Here is a 16,873-nt window from a genome sequence, read left to right as displayed (position 1 = left end):
TATTTAAATGGGACCAACTTCCAGCTCGTCTCTATACAATGAAAAAAGATTTACTAAAATCGGTCCACTAACGGCGGAGTAATTCGTGTACATACATAGAAAAAGAAAAAAAGAAAAAGATACCGGCCGAATTGATAACCACCTCCTTTTTGAAGTAGGGTAAAAATATATACACTAAATTATATGAATGTAGTTGCCTTAAGCATACTTAAACGTTAGTAAAATGTATATATTAAATAGTATAACAGAGACTTCGGCTTCCGCCTGTCGGTCTGTCAAGACTTGCCTTGTCAAAACAAACTAGGCTACAACTCGGGAGACTAGCTTTAGTTCTCTAAACTTAGTTCAGATCTATACACAGTATGTCTAGAAAACTAAAATCGGGAAATGGTCTTACCGTGGTAAACTTTATTTATATTTGTTGAAAGGTTTCATCCTACTTTAATATTAAGGATATATATTGTACAACCTGTACATTTATTAGTCTCATTATATATTTGAGTTTTACTACTCTCGCTACTCTGCGGTTATGAAACAAGTACCTTGTGTTTCCTTACCAACAAAGAAACTCGTAGGCCGATCGATTTTCATTAGGAGATTAGTCTTGATTACAGTAATTAACGAATTGTGTGGGAGATGCGTTAAAGAATTAGATCAGCTGGGTATCTCATTAACATTGAATACTCACTCGAATCCTGATTTATTGAAGGGTTTTGAGGCTTAGTTAAAGCTTTTAGTTTAATTAAACACAAAACCAGATATTACATTTACATTTAGTAGAATTCTTTTAAGAGTTCTGTGACTAAATGAAACTTTAATTATTTTGTTATGTTTTATTTCATTTATGCAATCATTCCGTCTGTTCGCATGTCGTAATATGACTAGCCTTTATCACGACTTCGCTCGCTTTCAGAGATTTTTTCTATCCATCGGGAATGGTACTTTACTCGGGTAAAAGGTATCCTATATCTTTTACTGAATCTCCGATAACGTTTGTAGTTTTATGACAATCGGTTATATAGTTAAAGAGTGAAAGTGTAGCTAATAAACATAGTTATTTATTAGAGATGCGCCGAATATTCGTTTGGTATTCGGTATTCGGCGTATTCGGCATCTATTTTTCTATTTGTATTCGGCCGAATTATTCGGTTTTGGTGCCGAATATATTCGGTTCGAGTATTACCATTTTATTGTGTACACGACGTGGTACAGGACTACATCACAAAACTTGTTATTTAAGATTTATTATAAGTCAAACTCAAATCCTATGAAGAATGTGACTAAAGCTAATAAAATAAAGCAATTAGACTTCAAATCAACATTTATTTTGAAACCTCAAGTCAACACATTTATTACTCAATGTATAGTTACTATTCATTTTTAAAACTCAAATCAATATTTTAAAGTGTTAATGAACACACATAATCGGCAAACTGACAATAAAGAAATGGTTGACCGAATAATCCGGCCGAATATTCGGTTCGGTAAAGGTTAAACCGAATATCATTCGGTATTCGGTTATTCGGTGAAACCACTATTCGGCACATCTCTATTCTTTATACTTTTATGTTATGAATTAATGATGTTACGAACAGAAACCTATATTATTAGATATGCACTAAATAAGTTAATTCCACCAAAAGATGAGACTCACCCAAAAATATTCAACTTTGAAGCCAGGTATCCTCCTATGGCTGGCTCCGACCTGATGGATGAACTCGAAGAAGTTGTCTAGATCGTCCAGCCCCTTGATGCCTTCGTCGAGGGTGTTCATCACGTTGTTGGCGTGCTCAGCCAGCTCCATGGAGTTAATCTGTTCCTCCCTCGTCCGGTACTGACGGAACTTCTCGAACATGTTCAGCAAATCTTGATTTTCTTCGAAGAGCCTGGTGATAGAAATAGACGTAGTGAGAATTGGAGAAGACATTATACGAACTAAGGGGAAATTCCTTTAAAATTGAAGAGTCATTTTATAAATAACTTATGTGCTGATTTATGAAACTGCTTCATGAAAAAGCAGTTTCGCATAAAGAAATATCTCGCGAAAATGCTTTAATTATTAGTATGAAATTATGTATTCAGAAAAAAACAATGGTTTATTTAAACATGTTTTTTTGTATCATAGACTTGTTTACATAATGAATCCATTTGCTACGTAATGCATATAAATTTAATGATACGAGTAGTTAAGAAACAAATATTAATGAAAACAGTCACAGGTGTGTTGACCTATTCTTGTTAAATACTTTAAATACTTTTAGAACTTAATTATATCTAGAGTTGATTCCATTAGCTGCAGTGGCCACCTTAATACCTCACTTTTGTGTTATATTCTATTGCACGCTACATATACCTAATACATAAAGAAAATAACGATCCCAGAGCATATTTACCATATCTTTATGATCGGTATATAAAATATCAAAAGAAATACCTAACCCAAACCTTAATTACGGTCGAAAAATAAAGCTGGTTTACTCGTATTTAAAGTTGTACAAGGGTGAACTGAGCTCGTTAAATATTAAAAACGTCGGCCAAGTGGGATTTGGATTTTAGGGAGGGTTCCGTGACATAAGTACTGATAGCTTAATGGATGAAAATTGGCCTCTCAGTCGAAGGTTCGAGGTTTAATCCCCTCTGATTTTCCAAAGTTATGTGCATTGCAAAAATTAGTTATCACTTGTTTTTAATTACCACGGTGAAGGAAAACATCGTGAAGTTTCTTAATTATGTACACGACTGCGAGTCTTTAAAAATCTAAAGAGAGTGAGGTCTATATATTCGTACTTAGCCAGAGGAGCGCCATGCCCAGTAGTAATGTGTTGACGACAAGGGTTCCATATCACGTTACTACATGTGGAAATACCACATTTACAAAAAACATATTTTATAACTACATGTGATGTTTATTTAAAACATATTTTCATTTATGATGACCCCTTTAATTTTTTTATCTTTTTAACACGCTTTTATTAGCTCGTGTTATATGTATGTAACGGAATCTTTGAACTCTATTTTTACTCACTTTGAACGGTCCGATAAATTTAAAATTTTGAACTATTATCAAGAACCGATGACAATACTATTTTAATAATTGTATCCCATTCTCCTTATCAGGATCGTCAGAAATCAGGATTAAAGATATTCCTTGTGCGATTTTAGTGTGGTTTTTATTTTTTAAACTATAATTATTTTAATATTCACAATAACAAATCACATTCTGCAAAATGTTATACTTATACTTATCACTGGTTAACCATACCCTTTAAAGTTTAGTACAGAAAGACAAACGAATTGACGCAGTTTTAGTAATATGGTCCCGCTCCCTGCGGAGCCTTAAAACGTAACCTGAATCGTAAATAGTACATTTAGGTTAAACACAGTTCCTAAAATGTTACCTGCCAAAGGTGGTTAAATATTCAGCGGAGTAAAGCAGGGAATCCTCATTTTAAAATAACTCTCTTAATAAATTAATCTTTATTTATCATAAGCTGATTCTAAATAAATATTTAAAGAGTATTCGAATGTATTTTCAATTTTACAAAGATTACAAACCAGCTACGTGGACTACGTGTCCTTTAGATGGTAAGGTTTGAAGGTCGTCACCGCCACCTCTTTCTGCGTCATCGCAGCATACTTTTCCAAGGCGTTCTAGCGTAGTCCTCATGGGTAGCGGCGCATCCGTAGCGGATCTCAAGTAAGAATATCTAATCCTATCTGGGGTTGATTACAGACGTCCATAGGTGGCAGTAGCCACTTACCATCATGTGAACTACATACTCGTCTACTACTGCTACGCATCAACCCCAGAGTCCTACTTGAGAATAGCCATAGGTGCTTTGCTATCGTTGAGGACTAAGCTGGAACAAGTCGTATAAGTTTCTCTCCCTTACACACTCTTCAAACCAGAACACAGCACTTAACCCTGCTGTTATAAGGCAAATATATATAGCAGTACTTCCAGAGCCAAACCACTCAGCGTTCTACCACCATATAAAATTTCATTGCTAACTAACACTAGTCGTGCCATTATCATAATGAAACTCTAGCAGATACCCATTTAACGGCATTCATATTGAAATATCCGGGGGTAATCGAGCGAACGAGTGTGATTCTGGTTTTGCACGCGCCGTGAATATCTTATTTAATGTCCTTTCGCGCTCTATTTCCACGAAGTCATGCAAATTGCTCACTTGCTGGTGAATTGTATAAAGATATCGTCTGAACATGTATATCAGACTATGCTATGTAATACTTAAGTACGAGTATAAGGGTGAAAAGAAAAAGAAATAAATGTTCTAATTTTGTTCTGTTTATTGTCTAGTTACTGAAATCTAAATAATTACCTAGGTCAGGGGTTCCCAAAGTGTGCGCCGCGGCGCCCTGGTGCGCCGTAGAAAGTAAAGAGGGGCGCCGTGAGTCGATCCTCTAATTATTGGTAACCACAGATATTGGCGTATTGGTTATCGATTCAAAATGCATATCCAAATTCAACATCCAAAGCATTAAAAATTTTCATTCCGTTTGCAACATCATATCTATGTGAAGCTGGGTTTTCAGATGTAGCTGTGATAAAGAACAAATATCGCTAAGGATCAATGTGGCGCAAGAAATGAGAATAGCAGTGTCAAGTCATATTCCCCGCTTTGAAAAACTGCGCGGAGATCACTTAGCTCACCCTTCACATTGATTTGACTAAATACATATCGTATTTAATTTTTGTTTTTTCTCAAGTCTTTCTTGTTGTTTTCCGTTTAAAATATTTTATAATAACGTATTGTACAATTTCATATTGTGGTGTTTTAAATTCGTTTCGATCAACCTAAGGTAACTACTATTATTGTAGTTACCTATTTCTTTCGACTGTCTTCTTCAAATAGTTAGCTAGGACAGGGCACAGGGCTGTCCCTGTAGTTCCGGGACTAGAATAGGGCTACGGTATCCCCTGCCTGTCGTAAGAGGCGACTAAAAGGGGGCTTCCGGGGTTGCGGACGGCAAGAGTGGGAGCTCGAACCGCCCGGCCAGCGGCCCCGGGAAGGACGACGGTATGTGTGGTCGCATACCGTCGTATACACCAGATGGTGTGGCGAGCGCCAAGCTCACCTGGGCGGAGCCCGACGGGGCAACGCGCTAAGAGGACTCCGGTTGCGTTCCTTTGGAGATCCCGGAGCCCTCTACGCAGCGCAGAGGACGGCCACCAGGGGGGTTTTAGTGCGGTAAAAATCCCACATAACTCGGCGTCGCTCCCACGTTGTCGGGTACCTTTTGAAGGTTCCCCCTCGACAAAAAAAAAAAAAAAAAAAGGACAGGGCACAGGGCGCCGTGAAAGAATATTAAACTTGTAACTGCGCCGCGGGTTACAAAAGATTGGGAACCCCTGACCTAGGTGTTAATTATTACTTATTTGAACTTTAAAGAAACGAAGTCGTTTTAACCCGACTGCTAAGGAAGGGTTATTAATGTAATAACCCTTCCTTAGCAGTCGGGTTAAAACGACTTCGTTTTCAGTATACTTCAGAATCCATGTTCTACATGATGTTGCTTACAAATGGGTCCATGGGTGACAGTGATCACTTACCATCAGGTGGATTACATGCTCGTTGTTACTTCAGTCTTATAGAAAAAAATATTCCCGCTCTACGTTTGGGTGTTTTCTGTGTATATCCAAAGAACTTAATCCACAACACAGACTTCTTACATCTACATTAAGAAAGTCCTATGATTAATTAGATGAGTTTAGAAAACCTTCTTCAACCATTTGTTGGTTAAAATCGTCATCTGTTAAATTAAATTGAGTTTCTCGTTACACAAAACAAAGCAGAATTTACGAAACTTGTTTATTCCATTTCGTCAGTCAATTGCAGGTTAAAAACTTTGGCCGCGACGAATGCGAAACCATAATTTATTCATTAGGCATCTTCTAAAGAGAAAAGTTTTAACGAAATCCCCTCAAGTCGGCTCTAATTGTTTTCCTTTTTATTTTCCTCTCATTTGCGTATAAGAGGTTATTTGTAAGGTTTCCAAATGTAGAAAAAATTGAGAATAAATAAGAAAATCCAAGAATGTTAGAATCGTCTCTGTGACTGTAAATCCTGTAGACTAATATATTATAACAGGGCGTGCATTGTTTAAGACAATAATATGTAACAAATAAAGGTATTAGAATAGTTAGCAAAGAATTTGATTTAAGATTACGATTTGAGTACAAGCTGCTGTGCTCACCGTAACACAAAAGTGCTGAAAATAATTGTTATAGTAGTACCTTCCTGGTCAATTTTTAAGCATTTATTTATTTATTTATTCAATTAGTACGGATTACTCCAATTACACTAATGAACAATGATGGATAAAAATTACAATTTGAATAATTAACATAAATACATTAAAATAATAATAATAAAAACAGATCGTGAAATTCAAAACCAAGATAATAATAATTAAAACAATGTCCATGAGAAAACAAGAAAGAAAGGGTAAGTACAGTAACATAGAATAGAAAAATCGATAAATAATATACAGTAAATGTCCAAATTAAACCTATTGAACCAAATTCCAAGTCCAGTCCAATATTGCTCCTATTTTCAAGCATATTGATCCTATTTTCAAATGAACCTTTGCAGATGAATTAAGTAAGAATTATAAAACTGAATATATCAGTGCATCTGGCTAAATATCGGGTATCGAGTTAAAATTCGAAAAAAACTCTTGAATAGTCCTCGAAATATCCAATATCCGACCACTTCACCGGATACCCAGTAATATTGGCTTGAGGGTTTTATTCCGATTTTAATTTCATGCAATTTTCATTTGAATCGAGAACTCAATAAGGGTTTGTTTACGTTCGAATTTATTTGAATGCCGTTTTATTTGTTTGGTATAAATCCTATCAACACTTATTAGGGTTCCGTGGACAGGGTCAAACATGTATTACCGACTTTTATACTAGCGATTTGTTTCTGTCGTTTTATTGTATTTTTAACTGAAAAGTTTTGCAATGCCGATTCATTTAAAATATTACTCTGTTATTGTGATTTGTACCTTTCTAAACTTAAGTGTCAAGCAGTGGAGGTAACTCAGTATGCTGTGTGCACCATTTGTTATCCACGTATTTCCGACCGAAGTATATCGCAAGCATTTGTCTTATGTGTTACAAATGGTGATAATATTTTCGCAGACATTGGACGTATCGTCTTGTATACAACAGCAGTGCTGTGAGATATGACATTGTTGTATATGATATAACGATATATTTTATGATTCTATATAAGCTACCTTAACTACGATAAATATAATATTTCTGTGTATATGTAATGAAAACTATAAAAGATGAGCTTAAGTCAGCACTAAGTTAAATTATTCGTTTATTATTTTAACGAATCATATGTTAAGCCTTCTACAGTATTTGAACATCTGTAAAATATATTTGTGCGATCAGCATTCAAATAACGCAAGTATGAAAGAATTATTTGTTTATTCTTCTGTATTTCAAACCTTTTCAATACCCTGTTTGAATGGTTGTTCTGAAATTGAAAAGATCCATTTGAATAACAGGTATTTATTTAACTTGGTAATCTTACGAGCGTGGCTTTAACTGATTTCCGCCCACTGTTGGGCGTGGGTCTCTTCTTTGAATTAAGTAAGCCACTTACCTAGTGGTAAGTGGCTACTGCCGCCCATGGACATCTGTAATCAACCCCAGATAGGATTACATATTCCTAACTGAGGTCGGCCACAGATGCGCGCTACCACTGAGGACTAAGCTGGAATGCTTTGGAAAAGTATGTCTCCCATACCACACTTCAAACCCGAACACAGCAGCGTCCAACGCCGTTGTTATGAGACAGAAATAGGTGTGGCAGTGGTGCCGCCAGATTGGAAACACAAATGGATTCTACCACCATGAAAGTTATCATTATCTATCATTAGTTATATCATAGCTAATTAGTATATAATTGGTTACGACTTTGTGGACAGTTTGAAGACAGTATAAGCAGTAAAACTTCGGAGCAACCACCGCCACACCTACTTCTGCATAATAATTAGCAGTATTAAGCGCAAATGTTTTCCAGTTTGAAGGATGTGCAGAGGATAATTATTATCCAAATTAGTCTTCAGAGGTTGTAGGAGTCTAATCCTGTCTGTGAATGAAGTTGAATACAGACGTCCAAGGGTGGCAGAATCCAATATAAAAGATAGAAGATAAAAGTAAAAAAAAAATGTGTATAAAAATATTGTGGTTGCGTGTTTCAACAAAGTTCAGGTGCGGTACAAGAGAACGTAAATCACTAATAACGCTCCGGGTTCACTCCCCGGTAAAGTAGTATTATATGGATCGTAAAATTTTTACGCCGATTCGTCGACTAGTGGATGTACCCGGACTTTTATTGCCCTTTTTATGTATATACTGAACCTGTGAAGTTACGTCACAAGTTCAATTGTGTTAACCTGTTGTTGAGTTTCAAAGATTTTTTTATGTTCTAGATTTTAGAATCCGTCGCCTTCTAAACCTGTTACAGGTTTAGAAGGATTTTTTACGAAGTTAAGTAAGAAACGAGTCCATCTGATGATAAGTATACTTTACTTAAACTGATATTAATTTAAAAATGAATTTTATGTGTCTTAAAGTCCATTTAATTAATTTTGATTTCGTATAACATAAGTAGGAAATAAGAAAGCAGTTTCTCTGATATTACCTATATTGTTAATCTACAATGCTCGATTACAAAAATTGACGAACCGCGTGGCGGAGCGGTCACCATACCGGTCTGACGCGCAAAGGGTCCCGGGTTCGATCCCCGGCCAGACAGATATTTAAATGATGAATTTAGATATCTATTCCTGGGTCTGGGTGTTTGTGTATTTGTCTATGTGTGTGTCCATGGCACCCACGACACAGGGAATCCTAGTGTGGGGCTGTGAGTGTAGAAAGCGTTTAAAATGCAGCTGAACTGCTTCTCAATATGATAATTAGTTCTTACAATTAATGAAAATATATCAACACTTTGAAATTACATTTATGACGTCATAAATATAAGGAAGGACGCATTTCGTTAATAAGGGAGGATCAATAAAGAATTTCCCCACGGAAGGAAATTTGTCTTTTCCAATTTAAAATGTGAAATAAAAAGCAGACTTCCCGTCTTCCGGTGAGATTTATTCCATTTAATGAAAGCCTCGCGATATTTTAGAAGTTCCTTCATAAAATCGACGTAGCAAGAATGCGGCAGTCTACCTGACAGTAATCAGTATCGTTCATGGACATCTGTATTCCTAGAATAGGTTAGAAGTTCCTACCTGAAATCAGATATAGATACTTTGCTACATGTGTAACATTTCACAGAGGTCTGAAGACTATGTTGGAATGCCTTGTGTTCGTAACTCTACCTTACCTCACCTTTTAAGTAGCTCTTGACACTGTTGTTATAAGGCATATATACATATAGTTACTGAAACGAAGAAAATCGTAATTTTGTTGAATTTTGCAAACCTCATACATGTAGAACACACTGGACTGTAGTATGTACATAATATTTGTGTAATAACTGTGTTCTAGCAAACAAAGAATTTGAATTTGAATTTTGTAATGTTACCGAGGTGATGTAGACTAGTTACTTAGAGCTTTGTTTAATGCAATGCAACTGATCTGAAGTTGAAAATGTCTTCGTGTCACAGTGCCGTTGATATCTCAAAAGAACCAAAAAAAACATCGTTTTAAGTTAAAACCGTAATGTATGTAAACCAGTATGTTAGTGTAGTGAAAACTTTTAACTACACATAAATACTAATGAATATGAAGGTAAAAGAACAGAAACGTATTGTAACGGCGTTACAGTAACGCATCGGTTACTTGTTACAAGAATGTATTGTTTCAATTTCCAGCTGTAAACGTTGCAGATGTGAGTTCCCAAGACGTTTTCCCTCAAGCATTCATAGAAAAATGGAAAAACTTTAGTTGAAGAATACAAAGGAAAGTTGTTTATTTGTGTCTATAAAAACTATCTTTGTAGCATAGAAAGATGCACGTATTTCAAGAATCACAATTCTTCGAAATATTCTACATTAAAGAGGTAGAACTCTTTGTGATTCAATTGTGGCGACGCTTTAGAATGTTTGGCGCTGTTACATATACTATAGCGAGATGTTTACACGAACAAGACAGAAAACTTTCTATAGCCGGCCTCAGGAAAAACTCAGATCATTGGCGTTATTTAAAGATTTCCATTCACCATCAATAATGCAAGTATGTTAGATAATATATATAATTCCAGTATATAAGATTGTTCAGTATTTAGAACTGGTCGAAATACTGATTATAAATAAAAGGAGTAAATTCAAAATTTAAAAGGTTGACGTTTCTGTCATAACACACATTGTACATACAGTCGGTATTCAGATTTCGTCACGGGACGTATAATATAATTTATATTTATTACGGGGGTCCTGGGGACCTATTTGGAAGTCGCGAGTGTGTGTGCATCACGGTCGATCGGTCGCCGAAGGGAGCACCGCACAGTTCTACGGTATTTATACATATATTCACCTACACTATCGTCACTAGCGCACAAGGGTTCCAAATTATATTTCGGATTAGAAACCAGCGACCTAAAACTCTACAAAGATAATATACTCGTTATTTACATCAGGCATCCCAACTTTTCTTAGGTAAAAACATATATAGCATCCAAAGATTATGTACTACTTGTACTACTTGAGATTGATAATCAACGTCTATGAGGCGCAGCAATATCAGATCCACACTAAACGCTTTTTCAATTTAATAAGACTAATTCCGATTCCACATTTTACTTAATCTAGCGGTACTATTCGAAATTCAATTTGAAGGTAAGTTACTGCTTTCAATTCATTTTCCCGCGATTATATTTAATTTTTGAAAAGCGATATCATAAAACTGATGCACTTAAGGAAGCGGTCGAAAAGAAATTACAGAGAACCTCTAATATTTTCCACGAATAAAGTTTCTACTAACTCGTATTACTTGGTAATAGGGTTCCCTTTCGGATGAGGTTACGAAGGCTATTTCCACGCCTCAAGTATTTACCTAATCTTTTATGCTTCAAAAGTTGGGCCGGTATACTCACTTAAAACTAATTGTAACATAAAATCGGTCGGTTTAAACGTAGCGAAGGTTCTAGTCTGTTTCATATTATTTTAGGAGAAAACTGTTGAAAATCAGACATTTGCCCAAAAGGACCCAATAAAATATAATGTTATATATGATTTGTTGTCTGGTGGAATTTGATCCTGGAATTCTTTGCATGTCAGATTCTGTGGTCAGACTATTTCTATTATAATACTGCTAGATGGTATCGTCACTTCTTTGTTTGCATACGAGGTTTTTCATCACCTTTATAGCAAGTGATAACTAATTTCCAATATGGTTTTTTACACACATAATTGTAGTGGGAAATCAGGTGCGGATCCATCAATTCAATTTCAATAACTAAACCATCACTACCAGACGGTAACATAGACATGTTTAGGCCACTTTAATTCCATTCATTACCTGCAGATACTGAATTTCAGTAAAGGCAAATTCTTCAGACTAACTTTTCCTTAGGTACCTTTCCAGAAATAAAATAATAATATCCCTTATAACGATATAGACTGCAACCGTTTCCAGCTTGTGATAGGGTCCTTAGATGTATTTTAAAACGGGGTCAAGGAATAAGGGTCGATGAGGTCGTTACAGATTATTGCCTTTGTTACGAGGGCGAGGGCTCAGAGGTATAAGAGGCCAAAGGTACAAGAAAACAAATACTTTTAACGTTTCGTGTTTGAAAGCCGTTTGTAGTTAATTCCCTCATAAAATGGTTTGTATGTTGAATCAATAAATAGAATGCGTACTGATTTTATATGCGGTATCATATGTAGCCATGTACGGAAAAGCATATCTTACAGGAAGGATGAAACAAAAAACACATAGGGTGCGTTGGGAAAATTGTCCACAATTGTGTCAAGTAGCCGCGCGTTTTGTTATTTTGTTATGTAGTGTAGGGCTACGGTATCTCCTGCCTCTCGTAAGAGGCGACTAAAAGCGGCTTCTGGGGTTGCGGGCGGCAAGAGTGGGAGCTCGAACCGTCCAGCAAGCAACCCCGGGAGGACAACGCTTGGAGGACTCCGGTTATGTTCCCTCGGAGATCCCGGAGTTCTCCAACAAGCGTTGAGGACGGCCACCGGACGGGTTTTAGTGCGGTAAAATTGCGGTAGAAGGTTTCCCCTTCGTAAACAAAAAAATAGAAAAAAGGTATATTAATTTAATAAATTTAATTTTGAAAAGTACTTTTTAACAAAAAAGCACAAAGCGCAAATAACCTCGCATGTTGTAGATCAAAGCAAAATTGTGCTACGTCGCCAGTAGGAAATTGGATGGATGACCAGTAATGGCAAAATTTCTCGAGCACTTCTGTAATACTTAATAAGTACTAATTTACTCACTAGATTTTCTATAATTCTATATGTATTACATTATAGTTTAGTTAATACTACGCTACTAAGATTTTAATAAGACAACAAAAATAATAAATTTTAACAAAAATACGGTAACTGATAATCGTTTTAACATCAAATGGATTAATAATCGAAGTATAATAATATCATCTAAACCTTAAGCTACAATTTCTCAGAACTTTCGTTAATACCTCATACATTTTTAAAATAACGAAAATGAACTTCAACATTTTAATATTTGTGAGCGATTGTGAACAACCCCTAGGTCACCTGTCTCAGAATGGGGTCGAGGACCCTTTCGCTCGATAAGACTCTTTGAATCGACGAAGTTTATGACGAGAGGTGGATTTGGAAAATGTGGAGAGCCAAATAAAAGATCAATGCATTAGACGATTTTAGTATGTAGGTACTGCTTGAAATATAAAAGAAACTTATTTATATCGCAACTTATGTAGATTTTAACCGACGAAAATAAGCAAAGTGTGTGTGTGTGGTGTGCTCAGATTACCATAAATTGTCATTGTAGTCGTCAAGTTTATTAGTATCAGGCCATGGGTCTCTTCTGAAAGCGAGGGGTATAGTTATAATCCACTTTAATCCAATACTTTAATTCAATTATTATTATCCTCTTTTTTCAGTTAATTCACTTGAGTTAATTAGCCTTATGGATTTTCTTCAAAAACAATATCAGAACATGCATAATAATAAAAACATTTCAAAAGACGTTTTATTGTACCCACTTGGTGTCGAAGGTTTTTAGTATCTTCAAAAAGAACCCTTGACCCCATGTTCCGGAAATGAGGTGATGAAGGTAAAGGATCATGTATTGATTTTAAACTTACGCCCCGTTAAACGATTATCACTTCTTTTAATTATAGAGGAAAACCTCGTGTCGTAACCAGAGTTCTTTATTTAGAACACTGAACCCCCACGATTTTAAAGAAGACCATCACCGACAGTGGGAAGGTAATGGGTGGACGATGATTTTTATATTTGTTTGAATTTTATACTAATTCTGAAACCTTCGTAACTCTAAACGTTGTATCACCGTCACATGTACACGTCACGTTAGTGTCCTACTGCTGGGCACGGGTCTTCTCTCAGAATGAGAAGGATTAGGTCATAGTCCACCGCGCTGGCCAAGTGTGAATTGGCATCTTGTAACTTTGATTTTTAAATATCAATTAACTATGCCGGTTTCCTCACGAGCCTTACTTTCACCGTTAAAGCAAGTGATAAATAATTATTTTCTATCACGCACATAACTTTGCAAAATCAGGAGTGCGTGGCTGGGATTTAAACCTGGAACATTTCCACCGAGAAGCTGTGTTTCAACCACTTGGCTGTCTTTAAGTCAATAACCGATAATATTAAATCGACGCCGGCATTTGAAAAATCGGCACTGGAGGGTGTTTTGAGTAGCGTGAAGGGTTTTTATCGTACCTGCGTCGAAACGAGGTCACGTCAGCCGATAAGGCCTCGAATGTCTTTTGCGAGGCCATCCCTCAAGAGGCCTCGGGCCGATCTGATATAATCGTCGCGGAGAGACAAATGTCGTAAAGTTAAATTGAGTTTCAAAGAAAATTCTTTTAACTAGTTTTATTGCTTAGGGTATTTTTTATAATATATGAGTAGCAGACGTGCATGTAGTCCATCTATTCGTAAGTGGCTACTGCCGCCCATGGACATCTGCAATTAATCATAGGTAAGATTAGATTCCTACTTAAGATCGGTCACGGATACGCCGCTACCCCTGGAGACTAAGCTAGAATGCCTCGGAAAATTATGTCTCCCTTACCACATCTTTGAAAGCTGAACACAGCAGCGCTCAACGCTGTGTTATTAGGCAAAAATAGGTGTGGCGGTAGTGCCGCCGGAGTCGAGCTACAGAGGGTTTTTCCACCTTTAATATATTTTTTTATTTTCCTTTGGTTTCTTTAATCAAATCAAATGCATATTTCACCTAAGCCCTTAAATCTATTGATACATTTTTTTACAAACTATCAGACATGTCTCCTTTATATAATGGCAGATTTACCAATGCTGAGTCTAGGGTGGCATTTTAGGGGCGCCGAATTTGGGTAATTTAGGAATATGATTGTGAATTAGGGTTCGCCGTTCAAACCTACGGGCCTGTAACTTTGTAATCTATAACACTATTTATCTTCGATGATCTTTCTTTCCGACAAGAATTATTAGGTCGGTACGACGACGACAGTGGCGGAAAACGTATTAATCCGTCGCTGAATCTCACAATAACTTGACTGCAGCGGTATTACCAGGATAGCAACTATATCTTATTCTCAAAGGCACTTTGTTTGTCAGGTTTCTGGTTCTCTATTCAATCTTAGTGACTTTCTAGCAATCAGACATGAATACCTAAGTAATATGCCTATGTCCTATGTAGATATAAAACAAGAAAACAATTATTAAATTCGTTTTTGACAATCTTTTCGGACTTCACACAACATCTATCATAGAAACCATCCATATCAATATGAACGAGAGTGGATGTATTTTCTAGTCTGTTAGGTCAATTTGATTCCAAAGGTTTCCAAAAGCTCTCTGCTTAATGAAGCAGATGTACTGCGTTCTATTTTGAACGAGGTTTTACTCCATTATGCGCAAGTACTTTGTATTGCCACAAGGGGTAAGTTTTAATTATTCAAATGCGACATGACAGGTAGGTAGATACTATTGTTATAAGACGTTTAAGTTTTAAAAATATTTATCAATTTGTGGACTAGATTCAAGATATGGTTTACGTTTCTCTGGGATAGGAAAACGGAAAAAATATCGACATAATGGAGTTCTTGCCCTTTTTTGTCTACGAGGGACAAACCTTCAAAAGGTACCCTATGCCATGGGAGCGGCACGGGGTTATGTGGGATTCTTACCGCACTAAAACCCTCCCGGTGGCCGTCCTCGGCGCTGCGTAGAGGACTCCGGGATCTCCAAAGGAACGCAACCGGAGTCCTCTTAGCGCGTTGCCCCATCGGGCTCCGCCCAGGTGAGCTTGGCGCTCGCCACACCGTCTGGTGGGCACAACGGTATGCGACGACCACACATACCGCCGTCCTTCCCGGGGTCACTAGCCGGGCGGTTTGAGCTCCCACTCTTGCCGCCTGCAACCCTGGAAGCCCCTTTTAGTCGCCTCTTACGACATGCAGGGGATACCGTAACCCTATTCTGGTCCCAGAACTACAGTGACAGGAGTTCTTGCCCTGCAAACAATTTAAATATTATCGATTCTGTCGGCTCCTGTCTGGCACGTTTAATGTCATTAGATACAAACTAAGCATAATTACACACAAAATGGTGCTACTCAGCTCGTGAATTTAATCCTTAATCTAGCGTCTGAAGTGATATTCAAGATCGACTCCACATGGCAAAAACAAACCTAACCAGAATACATTTTGAAGAGGAAAACTAACCATACCCGAAGCAAAACTTTGTTTAGAACAAATCTCAAACTAATACATCAAACAGTACTTAGCCAGTAAATTCTAGAAGCACATAGAAGAACCTGTCGATGTCAGTAACATTATAAAGTAATTTCTCTGGCGCGAGACACTTCCACCCCCGTTCGTTATTTGATTAGGCGAGCGAATGTAATAAAATTGACTCAATCGAGTTCGCTATGAGACAAGTAACATTTTAATGGAATTTCCTTCGACATTGCTATGAGGTATCTAGAAAATTATTTACTGGGATTTTTTCACGGGGAAATTCAATATTATTAATATTAAAAAAATATTCTTTAGACTATAAGTGTATCAAATGAGTGGGCAGCGTACCTAATGATAAGTGACTACTGCCGCTATTCCTGTCTGAGGTCGGCCACAGATGCGCCGCTACCCCTGAGGACTAAGCTAGAACGCCTAGAAAAGTATGTCTCCCTTACCACACCCTTCAAACTAGATCACAACAGCGCTGAGGTTATGAGGCTTCTGCCTCATATGTGCGGAGGTGATGCCGCCGGAGTCGAACCACAAGTGCCTTCGAAAGTAACATTTGTTCAAGAACGGAAAGACAATAATTTACATGCCTCTACGTATAAAACTAGCATGGTACTGCATCACAAAGTCGTGGGTTGCTTAAAGTTTAATAGGAACTGTTATTAATTATTTTAGATCGCGCTGCAGCTTGAAGTTTTGCAGGCAGATATACGAGTAGATGAGGTGTTTAAACTTCGTCTTTAGGGAATTCAAACATTGAGTTTCGGTAGCCTTTGCCTATAAGAGTTTACGTGGCAGTACCTAGTTAATAACCATCAGATGGACTGCATGACCGTTTGCTACTTCTATGTTATAAATAATATCTATGTGTCCAAGGTATCTACGAATTTTAGCACGGAGGCATGAACAAGCCTTAACTGTGATTTCATAAATTTTCAAGGTGGTGG

The 16,873-nt window shown here is 37.0% G+C and overlaps 1 protein-coding gene across 1 annotated transcript in view; it reads right to left on the bottom strand.

The window, feature by feature from the left end:
- Positions 1-16,873, bottom strand: part of LOC140742967 (neuroglobin) — a 117,084-nt gene that overhangs the window by 2,218 nt on the left and 97,993 nt on the right. Inside the window, exon 3 of the mRNA XM_073074084.1 lies at positions 1,655-1,886. Coding sequence (XP_072930185.1) covers positions 1,655-1,886 — 232 coding nt within the window. The remainder of the gene's footprint in view (positions 1-1,654; positions 1,887-16,873) is intronic.

The sequence above is a fragment of the Epargyreus clarus genome, unplaced genomic scaffold, assembly GCF_041222505.1.
Source record: "Epargyreus clarus isolate Ecla_fem2 unplaced genomic scaffold, WU_Ecla_fem_2.2 ptg000001l, whole genome shotgun sequence".
Lineage (NCBI taxonomy): Eukaryota > Metazoa > Arthropoda > Insecta > Lepidoptera > Hesperiidae > Epargyreus > Epargyreus clarus.
Note: the sequence above shows the minus strand (reverse complement) of the source record. Positions and strands in the feature narration are given on the sequence as shown.